Source organism: Schistocerca americana, chromosome 1 (assembly GCF_021461395.2).
Source record: "Schistocerca americana isolate TAMUIC-IGC-003095 chromosome 1, iqSchAmer2.1, whole genome shotgun sequence".
Lineage (NCBI taxonomy): Eukaryota > Metazoa > Arthropoda > Insecta > Orthoptera > Acrididae > Schistocerca > Schistocerca americana.
Genome location: NC_060119.1, coordinates 1,121,527,094 through 1,121,549,799, shown reverse-complemented (window position 1 = coordinate 1,121,549,799; position 22,706 = coordinate 1,121,527,094). Strand labels below are relative to the sequence as shown.

Here is a 22,706-nt window from a genome sequence, read left to right as displayed (position 1 = left end):
GGTCGGGAACTTTCTCCGCCCGGGGTGTTTGTGTAGTCATCATCATTTCATCATCATTCGGGAACAGTGGCGTGACTGGACTGCAAAAATATTGGGGATTTGTACGGACACTGATAATCGCGCAGTTGAGTTCCCCACAAATCAAGTGCGAGGGTTGAACCTTAAACAGTGGCAACTATTTATTCACAGCGGATACAAAAGAATTACATGTTACCTGTTACTGTCCTCAAAAGTAGTCACCAGCGTTGTGTAGAACCCGTTGCCAGCGATGTGGAAGGCGTAACATAGCGTTAGCAGAGCCTGTTCTGTTGATGGTGCGAATGGAGCCGTCTACTGCTTGTCGAATCTCTGGAACAGTTCTGAAGCGAATGCCACGAGTGGTTCCTTCATCTTCGGAATTAAATCAAAGTCACAACGACTCAAGTTCGGGGAGTATTGTGGATGGTACAGTACTTCCCATTCCCATCGACCGAACAGAGCAGCTACAGCTTGCGCTGTATGCGCCCGCTCATTGTCGTGCAAAATGATGGATGGGTTGTTCGTTCCGATAGTTGAGTGGTCAGCGTGACGGATTGCCGTCCTACGGTCCCCAGTTCGATTCCCGGCTGGATCGGAGATTTTCTCCGCTCAGAGATTGGGTGTTGTGTTGTCTTCATCATCATTTCCCCATGCGGCGTGCAGGTCGCCCAATGTGGCGTCGAACGTAATAAGATCTGCACCAAGGCGGTCGGACCTGCCCCGCAAGGGGCCTCCCGGCCAATGATGCCCAGCGCTCATTTCTGTTTGCATGGGTGGGTTGCGCAGAAAGTGTCGCCGCTTCTTTCGCAAAGATGGTTGCAGGGGATGCTCCAAAAACGAACAGTAATACTGTACACTGACGGTCTGTCGTGGAGGAACGTAATACGTTAGGATAACACCATCACAGTCGTACACGAGAATCGCAACTTTAGAGCGCTCCATTCGCTCCATCTACAGAACAGGCTCTGCTAACGGTGTATTACGCATTCCGCATCGCTGGCAACGGGTTCTACACAAAGCTGGTGACTACTTCGAAGAACAGTAACAAGTGAAAACATGTAACTCTTTTGTATCGGTTGTGAATAAATAGTTGCCACTATTTAAGCTCCAACCCTCGTATCATCATCATCATCATCATCATCATCGAACACGGAACTTCCTCAAATCTTCGAGAAGTGTTCTAAGTATAGTCGTGGTCTGTTACACAGTTTTAATCTGCCGGTAAGTCTCAAATCAGCTCACACTCCGCTGAAGCGTGACTAGTCACTTTAGAAATCCAAATAATCTTTAAACATGATCTATTTAGAAAATACGTGTTGCCGCTACGTGCAGGTGACTGAGAAACACGCGGGCGAGTTCTACAGCTTCCTGGCGTTCAGCAAGCTGTCTGCCGACCACACGGGCACCTACACCTGCGTCGCCTCCAACAACGCAGCCAGCGCTAACCACTCGGCGCAGCTGCAGGTCAACGGTGAGTAGGGGCCGTCCCTTCACACGATGGGAGGGTCGACAGAGAAGCGCAGGGGTGGAGCCTGATGTTCCGCGTCTTGTATTGCAGTGTCGCCGCGGTGGCTGATACAGCCCAAGGACACGTCTGCCTTGGCTGGTAACCCAGTGACTGTCCATTGCCAAGTCCAGGGTTTCCCTCAACCTATAGTCTCCTGGCTCCGCGGACAAGGTAAGACAACTACCATGAATATCCTCCACGAGTGATGAGTGTGTTGGGTTGGGACACCACGAATGTAGTGTGTGGACATATAAGGTGAGAATGTTGGTCTCGCGGGAAGCGTGCGCGAGATAGTCCCTGCAGTCGCACTATCCTCTGTGCCCTCGGTGGCTCACAAGGGAACCTCCCCATCGCACCCCACTCAGATATAGTTGGCACAGTGGATAGGCCTTGAAAAACTGAACACAGATCAATCGAGAAAACACGAAGAAGATGTGTGGAACTATGAAAAAAATAAGAAAAATATACAAACTGAGTAGTCCATGTGCAAGATGCGCACCATCAAGGATATTGTGAGCTCAGGAGTGCCGTGGTCCCGTGGTTAGCGTGAGCAGCTACGTAACCAGAAGTCCTTGGTGCAAGTCTTCCCTCGAGTGAAAGTTTAATTTTTTATTTTCAGACAATTATCAAATTTCAGGCAGTCACACATAATCAACTTCGCTCTCCAAAATTCCAGGACATGTTCAGATTTGCTTGGACATATGCAGGATTTGACGGTCTACACGCGGAAAAATTTGAAAACGTTAAAAACATATGTTTTGACAGAGCACAGGGAAAACTGTGCGACTGTGAAACTGTTGCATTCATTTTTTGCAGTTTATGTGACAAACTCTTATGTTTTCATCACTTTTTTGGAATTGATTATCACATCCACAATAAAACTTAAACTGGGAAAGGTAGAAGAATCTTTTTACCCATTCGCCAAGTGTACAAGTTAGGTGGGTCGACAACATATTCCTGTCATGTGACGCACATGCCGTCACCAGTGTCGTATAGAATATATCAGACGTGTTTTCCTGTCGAGTTTTTTTTTTTAACCTATCAATTGCGATCAAATGTTTTCGGTTCCCATTGGAGAGGCACGTCCTTTCGTCTACTAATCGCACGGTTTTGCGGTGCGGTCGCAAAACACAGACACTAAACTTATTACAGTGAACAGAGACGTCAATGAACGAACGGACAGATCATAACTTTGCGAAAATACAGAAAGTAAACTTTTCACTCAAGGGAAGACTTGAACCAAGGCCCTCTCGTTCCGCAGCTGCTCACGCTAACCGCGGAACCACGGCACTTCTCGCGCTCACATTATCCTTGATGTTGCCTATCTTACGCATGGACTACTCAGTTTGTATATCTTGCTTATTTTTTTTATAGTTCCACACAACTTCTTCCTGTTTTCTCGATTGATCTGTGTTCAGTTTTTCAAGGCCTATCCTCTGTGCCAACTTATAACTAAATCTGAGGGGTGCGATGGGGAGGTTCCCTTGTCAGATGGATAGAACGTCTGCCATGTAAGCAGGAGATCCCGGGTTCGAGTCCCGGTCGCGGCACACATTTTCACCTGTCCCCGTTGATATATATAAACGCCCGTCAGCAGCTGAAGGTATTAACATATAATTCTAATTTCGAACTACCAAGAGATCTTCCGGCGTTCGCTCACACTGGTAAAGATAACAACGTAGTTAAAAGTGATGTGCTCACTGACGCTCTCTGGCAATAACATGACAAATACGAAAGTGATCCACAACATTTTCGCAAAGAGCGAGTTTCTGATACTCTTCACTGTTAAACAGGTTGTCACCCAGCACGGAATACTAACCCATTGCGAGAAAGAAATGGCAGTGGAGCTAGTCATTGGTGTGACAAGACGTTATTGCCTTTACGCTGTTGTAGCGTTTATGATTTTATAAAATTTTACAAACTCGATAGGGTGTTTACAAAAAAATATGCTATATTCTTAAAGGAAATAGTACTGCCCAAACTGGACAGTTCTGAATTAACAAGAGATACAATAAGAACAGTGAAAAACTAATTTGAAACAGTGAAATATAAGGGGCCGTCAAAAAGTTCCCATTTTACTGCAGCGTAAATGCGTCGTAGCGCAACTCCGATGCGGGTACATGAGCACTGAAAACTAGGCAAGGGATTAATGTGGCATTACTGCCATTCCGATGGTCGTGCAGAAAATACCAGAACGTGAACTACGCGGAGTTTATCGACTTTGTTTCCAATTGCGTCCAAACAGGAACAACGTTCTTCTTTTCTTGGCTGCCGAAGGACAAACCTCGGTAGGTATCCGCTGCTTCATAATAACGCATGTCCCCATATCGCAGATGTCATAACGCAGAAGTTACGGAAACTCAAGTGAGATACACTCGAGTATTCTACTTAACTTATAGTCCTCCTGATCTATCACCCCACCCCCCTTCCCCCCAATAATGAGACTATCATGCCTTCTTAGAAAAGGACATGAAGGGTCGGACGCGGATGTATAGCACGTAGTTACAGACTTCTTCATGCAGCAGGACACTGTGTTTTATCTACCGCGTATCTCCTACGTGCTTCGTCGGTGGAATGATTGCCACAAAGTTCACGGCGATTCTGCCTGAGTGGCTTACCGAATCTGGACTGTGCGGCCTTCGAACGGAAACTTTTTTGATTGCCGCTTATAGACGAAGGCAGACAGAACAGTTACTTCTACCTGTTAAACACCGTTCAACGACGTGGGCTTTGCCAGATTTCATCACTGGTCGAACGGAAACTTTTTTGATTGCCCATTATACGAGGTGCGGCTAGAAAAAAACCGGACTGATGATGGAAAAGACATTTATTTACAATTATTTACAATTTCATGTTATCTCCTTCAATGTACTCTCCTCCTCGGTCTCTATACCGCTCCATTCGAATTTTCCACTGTTCATAGCAATGCTGCAGATCATTTTCGGTAAGTCCATACATTACTTCCGTCGCTTTTTCTTTTACTGCTTCAACAGTCTCAAATCTAGTTCCTTTCAAAGCTGACTTGACTTTAGGGAAAAGAAAAAAGTCACAGGGGGCCAAATCAGGTGAGTAGGGTGGATGATCTAAGATGGGAATGTTGTGTTTTGCCAAAAACGTCTTCACTGACAACGCACTGTGAGCTGGGGCATTGTCTTGGTGAAGGATCCATGACTTTGTTCTCCACAAATCGTTCCGTTTTCTCCGTACTCGCTCACGTAGGGTAGCCAGGACGCTAATGTAGTAATGCTGATTCACTGTTTGTCCCTCTGGTACCCAATCAATGTGCACAATCCCTTTGATGTCAAAAAAAAACAATAATCATTGCCTTGAATTTCGATTTTGACATTCGTGCTTTTTTTTGTCGTGGAGAACCAGGAGTTTTCCAATGCATCGATTGGCGTTTAGTTTCGGGATCGTAAGTAAAAAACCACGATTCATCGCAAGTAATAATATTTTGTAAGAAGGTGGGATCACTTTCAATGTTTTCCAGGATGTCAGAACAAATCATTCTTCGGCGTTCCTTCTGTTCAATTGTGAGACCATTGGAACCATTTTTGAACACACTTTGTTCATGTTGAAACTTTCATGAAGAATCTGCCTAACACTTTCCTTGTCAACTCCTGTTAACTCAGACACTGCTCTGATTGTTAAACGGCGATCTTGTCGAACAAGTTTACCGACTTTTTCGATGTTTGCATCAGTTTTTGCTGACAATGGTCTGCCAGTGCGAGTGTCATCACTGGTGTCTTCGCGGCCATCTTTAAATCGTTTAAACCACTCAAACACTTGTGTTCGCGATAAACAATCATCGCCGTACACTTGTTGTAACATTACAAACGTTTCACTTGCAGATTTTCCTAGTTTGAAACAAAATTTGATGTTAACACGCTGTTCTTTCTGTACACTCAACATTTTCCGACGCACAGACAAAACGTCAACTACTTAAAACAGACACCACGGGCAGACTGAGTGCAGGAGGCAGATGAAACTCTAGCAGTAGGCGGAGCGAGAGTCACGTGACAGGCCACGCGACTTTCAGCCTTATTGCATTCGTTTTATTGTTTCACCAGTACTAGTCCGGTTTTTTTCTAGCCACACCTCGTAGACGAAGGCGGACAGAACAGTTACTTCTACCTGTTCAACATCGTTCAACGACATGGGCTTTACCAGATTTCATCACTGGTCCGAATTGCTTTCTGAGTTCAGATCGGAACACTTGGTTGCGTACATTTTAAAACCTTATATATTTATTCGTTCAGGATGACGTATACAAGACAGATTATGAAACAGAATTTTAAAAAAAAAATCTACGTGCATTTCGCTTGCAGATGGGAAAGCGTCAGACTTTCAGCCTCTGGGCTACATGGAGTCACATATGGTGGTACTCGCCAACGGAACGCTATCCATAAACCCTGCCACGTCATCGGATGAAGGCTTCTACCTGTGCCGCGCCGACAACGGTATTGGTGCCGGCCTCAGCAAGATTGTCCAGCTAAACGTCAATGGTAATTTTACTTACATCTCGTATGTGCATGTTATTAGCAGCTCATTGCATAAGATATACTTTTGTCACATTTGAACTATAAAATTAACGGCATCTTGGTTTAAGGTTTTTTTAGTCAAATATTTTCAATGGAATTTGAGACAACCAGCCAGTGACGTTTTATTGGTAATGGAACACTTCTCTGACACTGTCGGTTGGTACAACTAATTTCCTCTGTTCTCCACAAAACAAAAACAAAAATTTCAGGCAACTACACTTTTCACGGTATCACATAGTACGTTTTCATCACGTCCCAGTAATACGTGGCGCTGGAAAGGAAGCGCTTCTTGAAGGCCTCCGTGTTATTTATAATTAAACTAATCTTATTTTTCACCAACTGCCACATGGTCGCGTATACAAACAGTGATCCAATACTGCCAATTGTTTTTTATTCCAGTCTTTGATCACAATATCAATTCTTTAGACGATGACCGGTTTCAGTCCGTAATGACCATCCTCAGATCTATAATATACAAATATATACACCCAGTGAGCAGTGTGTCTTTCAACATGATGCACCAATACGTATCACAATTTACCATCATACAACCAGGGAAATGTACAGATAAAATACGGTAAAATGTACCTTTTTTACACCCTGTCCTAAAGTGATAAAGCCATAATGGCATCGTCAAAACATATAAATATAATCAGCACAGCATCGTCACATAGATCTAAAATAAGGTGTAGAATAGGCCACATCGTCCCCACAGTCATTATTGCAACTTGCTACTGAAGTACAGTAGCTACCAGAAATCTGTTTGCCTACATCCTCCCTAGATGTCGCTACTGTGGGCTTAGATGCAGTCATCATTTACGCAAAAACCATAATCTGATAAAAACACATCATGTAAAATACATGTAACAGACTTTTAAAATTGATAACTATCATAGAAACCAATTGTGATACATTAAAAGACGAATGCAGTTACCCATATAAAATTATTAAAAGGAAATATATGAATAGAATAGGACCGATCCTTTTTATGGTGAATTTACAGTCAACATTCAATATACGTAATACATTGCCTTTAGCAAGCTATAAATTGCCTATGAAAGATAAAATGTCTATATGACAGCTGAAAAAAAAAAAAGACAGATGAATGATCAGCGCCCTCTGTTGGGTCGGCCGCCAGGATGTTATTTAGGCGCGTACCGATCATAAAAACTTAACTACTAGAGGGCTTTACATACAACGTGATATGTCTCCCACAGAAAACTTTTAAACACATTAACGATCAATAAATAAAATTATATAGTCTGGCTACACATTCAATGAGTAGGTAGGACGTAATCAGTTACAGGATTAGTGCGATTTATGTATAGAAGTAAGATAAATGCCAACTGCCCTCGACATAAATCCTTAAGTAAGGCTAGGTATAAATACGCGAGGCATTATTTGGTCATTCCCCACCCCCCAATACCCTCTCCTCCTTAATGACTGTCCCTTTCCTGACATCCTCAGTAAGGCCAACCACTTTGCCTCTCACCTCTCCGATGTTTTTTCCATTCCAGATGATCCCCACTTTGCTTATTCCCTCTTCCCTGACGTCATGGACCGTACGAATACCTCTGTTTCTCCCCTTGCTCCTAGCTTCCAGTGCTTGGGCCACACACCACCATCTGAACTTAACACTCCCATCACTACACAGGACATCAGCCTCACACTCCGCACTAAACGCAACACTGCTCCCGGCCACGACTGCGTTACCTACCGCCACCTCAAAAACTGCGCTCCCTCCTTCCTTTCAGTCCTTGCCACCCTCTACAATGTCATCCTGGCCACTGGCTTCTACCCTGACCTATGGGAAACCTCCCGTATCCTGATGTTCTCCAAACCCAACAAGCCTCCATCTGATGCCTCTTCCTATCACCCTATCTGTCTCGCATCGGTGTTCAGCAAGGTCTTGGAATCCATCCTTTCCCGGCGCATCCATCACCACCTCCACCAAAACCACCTCCTCCCCAACACCCAATGTGGCTTTAGTCCTTCCTTCTCTGCTGATGACCAACTCCTCCGCGTCACTTATCTCCTCTCCCTCCAGCTTAACTCCCGTCGCTCCGCCATTTTTGCCTCCCTTGACCTCGAAAAGGCCTACGATCGTGTCTGGCATCCCGGTCTCCTGTTTAAACTCCAAACCTACGCCCTTCCTATCAACTACATCCATCTGATGGCCTCCTTCCTTTCCCACCGCCCCTCCTATGTTACCATCTATCATGCCAATTCCCACACCTTCTACCCCTCTGCGGGTGTGCCCCAGGGCTCTGTCCTCTCCCCTCTCCTCTACCTCCTGTACAAGGCAGATATGCCCCAACCACCCCTCCAGTACACCTCTTGCAATATGCTGATGACACCGCATTCCTCGCCCTCGCTCCTACCCTCCAACGGTCCCAATGCCTTCTCGAGAATCACCTTGACCTTTTTGCTGCATGGTGTAACCATTGGCTCCTGAAAATCAATCCTTCCAAGATCCAGGCAATCATCGTAGGTCGTACCACTCGCTCCTTCCGGCTCCTGGATTTCTCCCTTACTGTCTGCGCCCATCCTGTCCGCCTCACCCCCACCCTCACCTACCTTGGCGTCACCATTGACCGTCACCTCACCTGGATCTCTCATCTCTGCTCCATCCAATACAAAGCCCACAACCGCCTCCGACTCCTCAAACTCCTCTCTGGCCGGACTGCACCCCTCTACCATCCTCCACACCTACAAATCCTTAATCCGTCCCATCCTCTGTTATGCCAGTGCTGCCTGGATATCGCCCCCCCCCCCAAATTCTATAAGTCCCTCCAGATCCTTGAGCGTCATGCACTCCGCCTCGCCTTCCGTATACGCCTCCCGTCCCCCACGCAGATCCTCTATGATCTCATTCCTTTCCCCAATCTGCTCCTCTTCCTCGAACATATGTGCATCCTCTACACCTCCCGCCGCCTTGAACCCCCTCACCCCCTGGTTGCTCTTCTCCTCTCCCATCCCCACCCCCTGCCACGTCTTCACTGTTGTATCCCCCCTACCCTCCATCTCTACACCCTACATCTCCTTTCCCAAGGTGGCTTCCATCAACTCCCCCTCCCGGATGGTGCCCTCTCTCCCTCCATTTATCCCTCCTATCAACTCTGATCCTCACCCACCCTCCTTTCCTCCATCCTTTCCCTGGGCTCCCTCTTCCTCCCCCCTTCCATCCTGTGTTTTCTCCCTGCCTACCTTCTCCCTTTCTCCCCCCTCCCCCCCCCCCCCCCCGAGTCCTTTTGTACTCCCCTCAGAAAAAAAAAATGGTTCAAATGGCTCTGAGCACTATGGGACTCAACTGCTGTGGTCATAAGTCCCCTAGAACTTAGAACTACTTAAACCTAACTAACCTAAGGACATCACAAACATCCATGCCCGAGGCAGGATTCGAACCTGCGACTGTAGCGGTTGCGCGGTTCCAGACTGTAGCGCCTTTAACCGCTTGGCCACTCCGGCAGGCGTACTCCCCTCCTCTGCCTTCCCCACACCCTGGCACGTCTGCTCAGCACCCCCCACCCCTCTTCTAGATCCTCCTCTTCCATTGGCTCCTTTCCCCCTCCCACTTCACTTTTCCTCTCCTTCCCCCCCTTTTTTTCCCGTCATCTGACCAGTTTCCCCCACCTGCTCTCCGGTGTGGTATGTCATATTTGTGCCAACTTTTTATTGCAGTGTTTAAGTGAGTGTTCAGTGTTGTGCGTCTTTCCACAGTGTTGCAAACGGAAATCATGCTGTCGCTGGGGGTGCATTTTATATCTCTTGCGAACAGAACCCAGACTGTCGCCATGTTTTTTTAATTGTCTGTCTATTATTTTTCTGCTTCCTGTGTATTTTATTAGCATCATCAACCTTGTGTTTTATGTTTTAAGCTCCAGCATTTTTCTGCCATTTTACCTGTAAGTCACCGATTTTATCGCCAACTGTTATTATTTTTTCTTATCTTCATCTTTTTAAAACAAATTCTGTAGGCTGAAGAACGGCGTAATAAGCTGCTGCCAGCCCGCCCCCTTTAGGGGGAATCGAAACTCAATAAAGGAAAAAGAAATTGGTTATTGTAGTACGTTATCAAACAAAACAAAGTAGGCGTTGGGCACAAAATCGCTTTGTCCATTGAGTACGCTAGTGGAATTACGCTATTTCGCTTATTTTTATCCACATGCGGTACGTGCATGTTCAGCATAGTAAATTCGCAATTTAGAAATGGTTCTTGAAGTTTTCTAACCAAGTGTTCGAAAAATAATCCTAGAAATCTCTAGGCAAATATCTTCTACCTTAGATTTTTCATTATGTCTCCAGAATTATTCTTTTAGTGAGAACAACCTATGACTGCATCTGTGATGCCCTTCATTTCTGTATTTTTTTTAAATTGTGTGGTATTAATTTCCTGCGCTTGTGCAGCAGAAAGCTGAAGATTATGTGGGTAGACAGAACAACGAATGAAGCGAGAAAAGATATTTGTGGCACAACTTGACTAAAAGTACAGACAACTGAGTAGGACTCGCGCTCTGCTGGCTCCGTACAGACTTGATTACATTCATACATAATAATAATAATAATAATAATAATAATTATAATAATGATAATAATTTCGTGTGTCCCAATGGCCTAATGCAAGTGTTTCTATTGGACGCCACCTCGGTGGCTTAGGTGTTCCTAACCTACCCCGGTTATCCAACCGTGCAAAGGGGACCTACACATTATCGTGGACTCCAAAGCACGTCTTGTTTCTGGCGACTGCTCACATCGTTGAGAGGTGAAGGCTAGGTTAAAACGAAGACTGAAGAACTCTGTGTTCCGACCAAGTTTGAATCCCATGACCTCGCAGTAATCATACACGCGCTGTATCGCTTTCCTTATCGCTAGATCAACAGGGCTGGTGTGTGTTTAGATTGTTCAATTGTAGTTTTTGATGAGCGAGTTTTCGGGTATCAGAATGTGTGACATATATGGCCGTATCTTTAGTTTGCACTGACTTTGAAGCTTAAACTACACTACTGACCATTAAAATTGCTACACCACGAAGATGACTTGCTACAGACGCGAAATTTAACCGACAGGAAGAAGATGCTGTGATATGCAAATGATTAGCTCGGGCTCGTCCAAACTGTGCCCCTGTGGCGCTAGCGCCCGCGATCGCCCGCGGCCAGCGCCCCGGGCGAACTCGTATGTTGTCGCAGTGGCCGAGCCGTGTCGCTTAGCTGGCCGTGCAGACCGCCCGCCGAGCCTCGCCATGCCACTGTACGCAAATATTGCAATAGATAAAAATTTATTTTGCGACCACACATCGCTGTCCTTTTCAGCGGAACTGGGTGAAAACGCATCTAAAACCAATCTTTTTTGTTAGTTTTTGTATTTGAGTTTCAATGAATGAAACAATTAATTGTTAAAATGATAAAAGTGTACTAAAAACAGGATTGTACAAAATTAATTGTATGTTCTTTTTTGGGGTGGTACGAGCAGGAAACAGGTAGGCAAAGTTTGTGCGCAAGTTACAAATGATCGCTGAGAATTGGGTGAGCAGGGAAACCCTTTGCTGCTGGGAATCCCATCAAGGAGCCTAGTCGACTCGCCGGCTTGTATTTGTCCACCAGACCTCACGGAAAAATTTGAAAAAATGGCTCTTTCGCTTCAAACTGTTGCTCACAGAGTCGAAGATATGGTCTCAGATATGGAGCGGAAATTAATGGAGAGAGCGGCAAACTTCATTTCACTTTCTGTCGCTCTTGACGAGTCCGCGGACGTTGCGGAGATATCTCAGCTCGTCATATTCTTTCGAGGTGTCGACGACAATCTGCGTGTCACCGAAGAATTTCTCGATCTTATACCATTAAAAGACTCAACCAAGGGTTTGGTTTTTTTTCTAGCCGTGGAAAACGTGTTATAGTCAATGGGTTTAAAGTGGGAACGCCTGACCAGTGTAACAAGGGATGGAGCCCCTGCGCTACGAGGCATACGCACTGGATTTCTGAGTTACGTGATGTCAAAAATGGCTGAAGTTGGCCGTTCCTTATTCGCGACAGTCCATTGTCTGATACACCAGGAGGACACAGTTCTTCGAACGGTTAATTATCTTCGCTCGCACGGACTCACACATCGCCAATTTAAAGAATTTCTGGCTGATATCGAAGCGGAATACCCGGACATCCCCTACCACACCGAAGTAAGATGGCTGAGCAGAGGAAAGGTGGTTAGGTTAGGTTAGTGTTGTTTATCGTCCCGTCGACAACGAGGTCATTAGAGACGGAGCGGAAGCTCGGGTTAGGGAAGGATGGGGAAGGAAATCGGCCGTGCCCTTTCAAAGGAACCATCCCGGCATTTGCCTGAAACGATTTAGGGAAATCACGGAAAACCTAAATCAGGATGGCTGGAGACGGGATTGAACCGTCGTCCTCCCGAACAGAGGTAAAGTGCTTCATCGGTTTCTCCTTGAGGGGCGAAATAAATACCTTTTTGGAAATGAAAGGACGTCGAGAAGAATTACTTTGTGATCTTAAGTGGGTGGTGAATTTGGCTTTTTTGAGTGACGTTAGTGGTCATTTAAATACCTTGACCATTTCACTCCAACGCGAAAATCACTATGTCGTTGATTTAGTGCAGACGACTCAAGCATTAAAAAAAAAAAAAAAAAAAAAAAAAAAAAACATGTTTTGTGGGAGAAGCAGTTGCGCGAGAAGAATTGTGGACACATTCCTGCACTAGACAGCGTTAAAGAAGATGTGGATCTTTCAGATTATGTTGCAATCATTTGCGAATTACAAGAACGGTTTGAAAACAGATTTTTGGAGGTAAGTGAGCTTCAGTCGGCCTTAGATATATTTGTTCGCCCGTTTTCCCTTCGGGCATAGGACGTCTCACAAGTGCTTCAACTAGAGCTGACTGACCTACAGTGAGGCATCCGCCTGAAGGACCGCTTTCTCATGTGTAAAACTTTGGATGACTTTTACAGCTGTCTTCCACGAGAGAAATATCCTCTTTTGCACAAGCACGCGACCTAAATTCTCTCAATGTTTGGTTCCACGCATATCTGTGAGCGCTTGTTCTCTCTTTTAAAGCTTGCTAAAACTAAGAGCCGTTCATTACTTGGCGATAAAAATTTGACTAATTCTTTGAGGGAATGTTGTACAAACATTGACAAAACCGTTTCCTCGAAAAAGTGTAAAATGTTAGTTGTCTTCTTTAACAACGTTGACTGTAAGAATGAAAGAGCTTTATAACCTTAATTCTATTTCTTAATAAGTTTTCAAACTTGATCGGTTAAAATTATTACGTACAAAACAGAAAACTAAGGATCCGATTTCTAAACTCTGAAAACGGATACAAAGGGATGTAGCCTGAAGTATAACAAAAATTATTTACTTGTAACTGCTAACAGTAAGAATGAGACTCTATATCCCTTACATAAAGTTATTTCGAAAATAGAATATTTATGACTCTAGTTCATTTAAGAAACTGATATATTTTTCAGAAGACGCCTACTGTACATATGACGAGTGTGCATGTGCAGTACTAATAGAATGAACCTGTGGGTCAGAAAACAACTAAGATGTTCTTCGATTCTTGTTTTGGATATTATTGTCTAAAGCTTTGCGTAGTAATTCTGCCACACGAACACTAGTTGTTACCTAAACGGTAAACGGTTTGCTTGTTTTACCGCTCTGCGGCCTCTTTTACAGAGGTGCGCTTCCTCTGTTATTTTGTTTACGTTGGATCTGACTGCGGGACAGTCCAGCGCAGAGCAGTGGTGTGCGGTCTCTCTGACTCCGCAGCTCACTCTCTCTCTCGCTCCTATGGCGACACTAGCGACACACGGTCGTGGACGGAGCGCTGAACTACACTGCCTGGCGCCCGCTGGGCGCAATTCTTGGATGAGCCTGGATTAGCTTTTCAGAGCATTCACACAAGGCTGGCGCCGGTGGCGACACCTACAACATGCTGACATGAGGAAAGCTTCCAACCGATTACTCATACACAAACAGTAGTTAACCTGTGTTGCCTGGTGAAACGTTGTTTTGATGCCTCGTGTAGGGAGGAGAAATGCGTACCATCACATTGCCGACTTTGATAAAGGCCGGAGTGTAGCCCATCGTGATTGCGGTTTATCATATCGCGACATTGCTGCTCCCGTTGGTCGAGATCCAATGACTGCTAGCAGAATATGGAATCGGTGGATTCAGGAGGGTAATAGGGAACGCCGTGCTGGATCCCAACAGCCTCGTATCACTAGCAGTTGTGATGACAGGCATCTTATCCGCATGGCTGTAACGGATCGTGCAGCCACGTCTCGATCCCTGAGTCAACAGATGGGGATGTTTGCAAGACAACAACAATCTGCAAGAACAGTTCGACGACGTTTGCAGCAGCATGCACTATCAGCTCGGAGACCGTGGCTGCCATTACCCCTGACGCTGCATCGCACACAGGAGCGCCTGCGATAGTGTACTCAACGACAAACATGGGTGCACGAATGGCAAAACGTCATTTTTTCGGATGAATCCAGGTTCTGTTTACAGCTTCATGATGGTCGCTTCTATGTTTGGCAACATCGCGGTGAACGCACATTGGAAGCGTGTATTCGTCATCGTCATACTGGCGTATCACCCGGCGTGATATTATGCGGTGCCACTGGTTACACGTCTCGGTCACCTCTTGTTCGTATTGACGGCACTCTGAACAGTGGACGTTATATTTCAGATGTGTTACGACCCGTGGCTTTGCTCTTCATTGGATCCCTGCGAAACCCTACATTTCAGCAACATAATGCACTACCGCATGTTGCAGGTCCTGTACGGGCCTTTCTGGATACAGAAAATGTTCGACTGCTGCCCTGGCCAGCACATTCTCCAGATCTCTCACCAATTGAAAACGTCTGGTCAATGGTGGCCGAGCAACTGGCTCGTCACAATACACCAATCACTACTCTTGATGAACTGTGGTATCGTGTTGAAGCTGCATGGGCAGCTGTACCTGTACACGCCATCCAAGCTCTGTTTGACACAATGCCCAGGCGTATCAAGGCCGTTATTATGGCCAGAGATGATTGTTCTGGGTACTGATTTCTCAGGATCTATGCACCCAAATTGCATGAAAATGTAAACACATGTCAGTTCTAGTATAATATATTTGTCCAATGAATACCCGTTTATCATCTGCATTTCTTCTTGGTGTAGCAAGAGAAATGGGGTCTTCAGACGGAGGGGCAGACAGATTGATGGATAGAAATGGCAGAAAATATTTTATGTGTGATATAATTGTAAATTGACAATTCCGGAGTTTTTTTCCTTTACTCGTTTTCTTTACTTATTGTAAATCTCATCAGCGTTCTTTCGCTTCAGTTCCTATATTTCTCGCGCGTTTGTGTATTTATCAGGCACAGTTCCGCGCTTTACTAACTGTATACTGCATACAGTCGCTGTTTGCATCACACCATGGATTTGTTTTGTGTTTCAAGAGCCACTTTTAGAGTTAGATCGCTCAGTCGAGTGGTATGTCTCATAGCAGCAGCAGCATATCGGAATACTGTGAGCTAACACAGCTTCTCGTAAGAAGTGACTTATTTAAAATTTCATGTGTGTCCTTTAGCTTCAGCTCCTATCATTTCGCTCACGACTGTGTATTTCTCGGGCTGTCTTTGGTACGGATAGTAACTCTGATTGCTGTGTTCAGATGCGAGTCGAGTTTGTTCACTCGCAACTCCACGCATTGTTAGTTTCGGTCACGCTTGAGGCTGTTGCCAATGGGAATCACTGCGGGATGCCGGACAAGGCGATGCGAGGGACACCCAGGACGACTCACGTGTCCCCAGATCGGTCCACTGCTGTGGCCGCCGTGGGTACTGCTCGCACTCGGGTCGAACCCTCACCCGTGGTCGAGTGGGAGGTCGTTCCAAGTGCGACGGATTTTTACGTGCGTGCGTGCGATGCACCAATTGCGACAGATTATACGTTGCTGCTGCAATGCAATTTCTTTTATAATTTTTGTTCACTTACCTCTTTACAGCGGTAGATCTTCGCACGTAAACTCCTGACTGCAGCTACTTACGAGATCGCAGAAAAGCAGTGTTGAGGAAACTGTAACCTCATAACTACACGCCGGAGGCCGCTATAAGTAAAATTTGCTGAAAATTGTCTATGTACTTCAAAGAAATGATTCGGAAAGGGGATATCACTCGTACTTTAAACATGAAGTTCAAATTTAAACCTTCAATAGATCTTTATTGCCGTTAAGCAAGATCATCAGCCCACATTTACGAAAATTACTAAAGTTTCTGCTCACAGTTATCACCATACCTAAAACAGCCAGAACTTTTACCTTCCCAAATTCCGAAACCAATTACTTGTAATAGTCAATGATCGGCCAATTACTTCTGCACACGATATTCAGTGGTTGTCTTTAGTTAAAGTTTATGCTCGCCATAAAATACTCTGTAAAAATATACTCAGTACCGCCACGCTATACAATTCGAAGTTCACTCGCGATTTTCGTCGGGACGAATTATCACAACACTCTAAAGTTTTCATAAACAGTTTCTGGTCACTACCAGATACCATTAACACTGGACCATAACGCGGAAGTCATCCCAAGACTTCATCTTACACATAATGCAGAAAGTCACATCCAGCATAACCGCCTCCAATCAAAGCTAGTTGGCGACCCTCTTCTCACTCTCCCACACTCCAAACTATATCTCCTCGCTAGGCGGCCAACCGTCTCGCTTCTCATTGGCTGTCAGCACTTACTACCAATGAGAACTCACTTCTAGGGCGCGGCTCGCGCCAAAATCTAGCAAGCACCAACCACTTCTCTAGGCTCATTGACGTCATCAAATTAAGTAACACAAAACTCTCTAATTAAATAAACAAAACGAACTATAAGCTTTACTCTATATCTGGAAATTTATTATGTAGTCGCGAATGTTCTGGCTGTCTTATACATAAGCATACATACTTGGACATCCGACATTCACTAGTAGGGGAACCACTAGTGGATTCGTTCCCACGTTGCAGAGTTGGAACACTTGCCAGTTCCTGTAGAGAATTACATGAATGATTTTCAATAATGCCGAACGTCCCACATACTATCACGCACGCATTCTCATTCACGCGCACCGTAACACACAATACACATATTTACTTAGAATTCTAGAAATTATTATTGTAGAAAAGTCACAGAGGTTTTCTGAAACTAAAAACTTTCCAAATTTATATATGAACACTAAAAGTGTTATCAGATCATCGTACATAGTCACTGAAGATGAACTATAACATCACTGTATTTATTTAAATTCTTGACTGTCGGAAAATTACGTCTTTTTTGGAATTTTACTAACTTCGAAAATACAACTATTTTTGATCTCAGACTTTGACAAAATGGTTCAAATGGCTCTGAGCACTATGGGACGTAACTGCTGAGGTCATGAGTCCCCTAGAACTTAGAACTAGTTAAACGTAACTAACCTAAGGACATCACAAACATCCATGCCCGAGGCAGGATTCGAACCTGCGACCGTAGCGGTCTTGCGGTTCCAGACTGCAGCGCCTTTAACCGCACGGCCACTTCGGCCGGCTAGACTTTGACATATTGTTTGTTTTCACAACAGAAGGTTGTACATCAAATATGACGTTCCTCAGATTATTCCTTTATTAGTTATTAATATTTTTAGTTTCGTATAATGTAAGTGGCCTGCCAGCGCTACTCCACTGCTTTCACACGCGCAGCTGCAACAGATGGTCTTGACGTCAGTCTGCAGGACACAAGTCGTCCGTTAGTGACCGTATAATACTCTACCGGCTTACATTGCAGCCCACATACATTCTGAAGTAAAGCTTTTAATATACAAATGGGCGATCGCGCACTAGTTGCGACGCCACACAAGGTGCGGCCAGCAGCGAAAGACTTTTCAGGAGGCAGATAGGAGGGCCTGCCCAGTTGGTCTGACTATCAGGTTTCGGGCGCTATCTGTGGCTGACGAAGTCTCTGAGCCGGATGCAGTCACTCCCGCTGTTCCAGAGGAAGCCTCTCAGTCCGCAAGGTCTTGGCAATCACAGAGGGTCGGTTTACTGGTAATTGGCAGTTCCAACACTAGGCTCTTAATGCGGCCTCTTAGGGATATGGATGTGAAGGAGGGAAAGGAATCCAGTGTGCACCTGTCTGCATACTGGGAGGAGTCATTCCAGATATGGAAAGGGTGCTTCCAGATGCCATGAAGAGAAAAGGGTGCAGCCGACTGCACGTGCCGGCTCGTGCCGGTACCAACGATGGGTGTCATTTTGGATCGGAAGAGATTTTTTCTGGTTTCAGGTGGCAAACTGAAGTGGTAAAAACTGCCAATCTTGCTTGCAAGATGAAGTCAGAGCTTAACATCTGTAACATTGCCGACAGAACCTTATGTGGCCGTTTGGTACAGAACCGAGTGGAGGACCTGAATCAGAGGCTCAGATGGTTCTGCGACCATGTAGGTTGCAGATTCATCAACTTGCGCGGTAAGATTGTGGGTTTCCGGGATCCGCTAAGTTGGTCAACGATCCACTACCCAATGTAAGCGGTTACACGATTAGCGTGGACGGTCGATGGTTCGAATCCTGCCTCGGGCATGGATGTGTGTGATGTCCTTAGGTTGGTTAGGTTTAAGTAGTTCTAAGTTCTAGGGGACTGATGACCTCAGAAGTTAAGTCCCATAGTGCTCCGAGCCATTTGAACTATTTTTATTGGTGAAAATACATGTTTAAAGTCAGAGATAGGCATAAAATGTCGTCCGAAATCGTCCTGCATGCGTTCTCAGAAAATTATTTTGAACAGTTTATTCAGGAGCCAACTCGAAGTGTAAATGGTTGCGAAAACATACTTGACCTCTTAGAAAAAACTAATCCTAAGCAATTAGGGATCATCATGACCGATACAGGGATTAGTAACCACAAGGTTGTTATAGTTAGACTGAGTACCGTAACATCCAGTCCCACAAAAAATAAACTCAAAATGCATCTATTTAAAAAAGCAGATAAAAATCCGCTCGAGGCCTTCCTAAGAGACAGTCTTCTCTCCTTACAATCTGCAGCACAGACCAAATGCGGTTTAAATTCAAAGAAATAGTATCGAAGCCAATTGAGAGATATGTAACAAACAAATTTGTAAGAGATAGTACTAATTCCCCATGGCACACAAAAAAGGTTAGAATGTTGTTGCAGAAGCAACAAAAATGCACGCCAAATTTAAAAGAACGCAAAATCCCTAAGATTGGCGCAGTTTTACAGATGCTCGAAGTTTAGCACGAACTTCTATGCGAAATGTTAATAATAAGAAGTTTCCACAACGAAATTCTCGGCGGCCAGTGTGTCCGAGCGGCTCTGGGCGCTTCAGTCTGGAACCGCGCGACCGCTACGGTCGCAGGTTCGAATCCTGCCTCTGTCGTGGATGTGTTTGATGTCCTTAGGTTAGTTAGGTTTAAGTAGTTCTAAGTTCTAGGGGACTGATAACCTCAGATGTTAAGTCCCATAGTGCTCAGAGCTATTTGAACCATTTTTGAACGAAATTCTCTCTAAAAATCTGGAAGAAAACTCAGACATTCTCTTCGTATGTGAAGTACTTCACAGAAGAAGAAAAAGAAGAAGTAAATATCCCAGAATTCGAATCAAGAACAACTGCCAACATGAGTTACTTAAAAGTAGACATCCTGTACAGTCTGTCTAGGAGAATAATATGAACATTCAGTCACAGAAAAATTTCATTTTACTTAAACTCAGAAACTTTTTTAAAAAATTATGAGAATTATCACAATTTAAAAATTTCAGAACTCGTTTAAAATGATCGTTCTGCACCCCTGTGCATTTTTGAGCTCCTTAAGTCAAATTCAAACTCAACTAACGCAGAACTGTAACATCGATTGTGTCAATACATCGCCGCATGTTTTCCATCGGTTGATGCACCGGTATAGGATCATATTATTACATTTTTCATTTGAAATATTCTCACACATAAAAAATACACGCAGCCAGCATACAGGTCTGACGAAGAAGGCATCTACAAACATTTGCATTTTGTTCGTTATTTTCTAATAGCTTCATGATGAATATTAGACAGTGACTGACGAGACGTGTGGCCTGCAGCTCCATCTTTCTGGAAAAAGCAGCGCTGACTTTCACTTATTTTAACTAAGAGTAGAAGTTGTCGCCAATTTATGTATAATAGTTTGTGTTAACAATTCACTACCAGAATACGCGCACCAAACCACCCTTTTTTTTAATACATGTACATATATATAAGTATTCTGCATTCACAATTAAGTGCCAGGCAGAAGGTTCGTTAGATTACCTTCAAGCTGTTTTTCTACCACTCCAATCCAAAACAGCGCGCGTGAAATACAAACAGTTAAATACTTCTGTGCAATCTCTGATTTCTCTTATGATAATTGTAAGAAGCAATATTTTGTGGTTTACTTATTCTAGGATTGAAGACAACTGTGTAAGTTGAAATGACATGTTTAGTTTCGCAATATCAGCACAGAAATAAACGCTTTTACACGGTTTTCAATGTGACAACAAAAAAACAGTTGTCAGGATAATGCTTCTCGCCAACGTCAAAAAGTGAAATAATTCTAAACACAATATTAGATATTAACGCTCAGAAGGTTAAATTTTCCTAAACATGACAATATTAAAGTTTAACTAGAAGTTTCTTTATAAAATTGTTGCTACACCTACGTTATGATGTTGGTCAGTACTACGGAAATCGTCCGACTCCGGTTCTAAGTTCGGTACTAATTTTAGGATGGCAATCAAGTCTGTGGTGGATGGTTAGTTATGTGACAAATTGAGCAAAAGATTACCCAAGGTCGCTCGAATTTACAGTGGACGCAAGCTGGTGAACCAACAAGTTTATGCCGCTGCACGTGGTATTTATCTTAAGCTGTGATGAGCTGTCGTCTGCTAGGCCACTCTCTTCCGCTGAAATTCCCATAAAACTAATTACACCTTTGCTGAATTTTCCAGCAGAAACTTTCCCTATGTTTCTCGTTATTCGAGAGAACATGTACTCATCCCTAGACTTATAATGCGGCGATATACACGCTCATGGTTGGAGCAGCGTTCATATTATAATGCCCTCTCACTTCTCACAAGAACAATTAACTAATTGGCTGGTTCGTTTCTCCACAGTTGGAGCTAAACGATGCTACAGTTAATTTCTAGCTGGAAATCGGACGCTGTGAACGCAGTGTTCACACAAATTACTCCTCTGCGTCATACAGAGCATAATGCGCTCTGTTCTGCGCTTGTGGCCAGTTCAGAGAAGAGCACCTGAAATTTCCGTCTTGTCTTACTCGTAGCCGAACTGTTTCCCTACCTGGGTTCTTTCGTTCTTTATGTCACGGCACTTTTCGATCAATAGGAGCGTTCCTGTTGAATTGTGGAAACTCTCTCTACCAATCGCAAGGTCCCTGCCATTAAATTGCGTCGAAACTTTGGCTCTTTTCTCCTTCCTAGCGCGTTTCCACCAATCGGACGTTTTGTGCCCGTTCCACACGCCTAAATGCGCACATTGACTCTCTCACAAGTGTAGCACTCGCTGGACACATGATCGAAAATGCATCACTGGTCTTGTTTCGTATAAATTTGGAATTCCGAAACACAGTTTTCTAAAAGCTTTCTTTCCTGTCCTCCCTCAGATGGGTAGCTATACTCGCTCTCCCCATCTGAGTCACCTGGTCGGTCACTGACTTTCTACCTGGGACTCCCCTTTAAGTGGTTTCTGTGGTACCCCCTGTAGCGCGGCCTTGCCTCTGCTCGCCCCTCTGAAATTCCAAACTAAAACGCCTCTCGTTGCTTGTTGCACCTTCTGCTCATAGACATGCATTATATAGGAACGGTGTGTTAATAACCATCGATTGAGTGTCACCCGTGTTTTGCATTACATACTGATAGGCCAATTTGCTCATAACCGCCGAATTAAGTTAAGTGTCTTATTCACCTTCCCGTTGCGATGTATAAAGCTCTCCTGTAAAGTGCGAATCTGACCTCCATTTATTCTGCCACATTACATAAAGATCACTTCTCCCTGTGTAGTGGGCACCAAGAAAATGTGGTGCAGTGTTTTCAGAGTAACTCCTGCAGATTTTCACTCCCACGTGGTCACATTCTGGCGTTTGCTTTCGGTAGATAAAGTTGGCGACTGAAAAATTTCATGAGAAGATCCTGCTAAATCGAAAAACGCCTCTGCCTTAACGATTGCTACACTAATTAGCATATCATATCCGTGATAATACAAAACGAGATGCCCTTCTTCAAACTTTTTCGATGTCCTCCTCAATCCAATCTTATGCGGATCCCACATCGCACAGCAGTATTCCATAAGAGGACTGACGAGCATAGTGTAGGCAGTCTCTTTAGCAGACCTGTTGAATCTTCTAAGTGTTTTGCCAAGAAATCGCAGTCTTTGGATCGTAGTCCCCACACCATTATCTGTGTGATTGTTCTAATTAAAGTTATTCTTAATTTTAATCCCTAGGTATTTGATTGAATGCACTGCCTTTAGATTTGTATGATTTATCAAGTAAGAGAATTTTAGGGGGTTCCTTTACTGCTCATGTGAATGACTTCACACTTTTCATTATTTAGAGCTCATACTGCCACTTTTGGCACCAT

At 44.3% G+C, this 22,706-nt stretch overlaps 1 protein-coding gene across 1 annotated transcript in view; it reads left to right on the top strand.

Annotated features, from left to right (window-relative positions):
* Positions 1-22,706, top strand: part of LOC124596941 (Down syndrome cell adhesion molecule-like protein Dscam2) — a 348,091-nt gene that overhangs the window by 99,779 nt on the left and 225,606 nt on the right. The window contains exons 8-10 of the mRNA XM_047135906.1: positions 1,351-1,489; positions 1,577-1,696; positions 5,854-6,030. Coding sequence (XP_046991862.1) covers positions 1,351-1,489; positions 1,577-1,696; positions 5,854-6,030 — 436 coding nt within the window. The remainder of the gene's footprint in view (positions 1-1,350; positions 1,490-1,576; positions 1,697-5,853; positions 6,031-22,706) is intronic.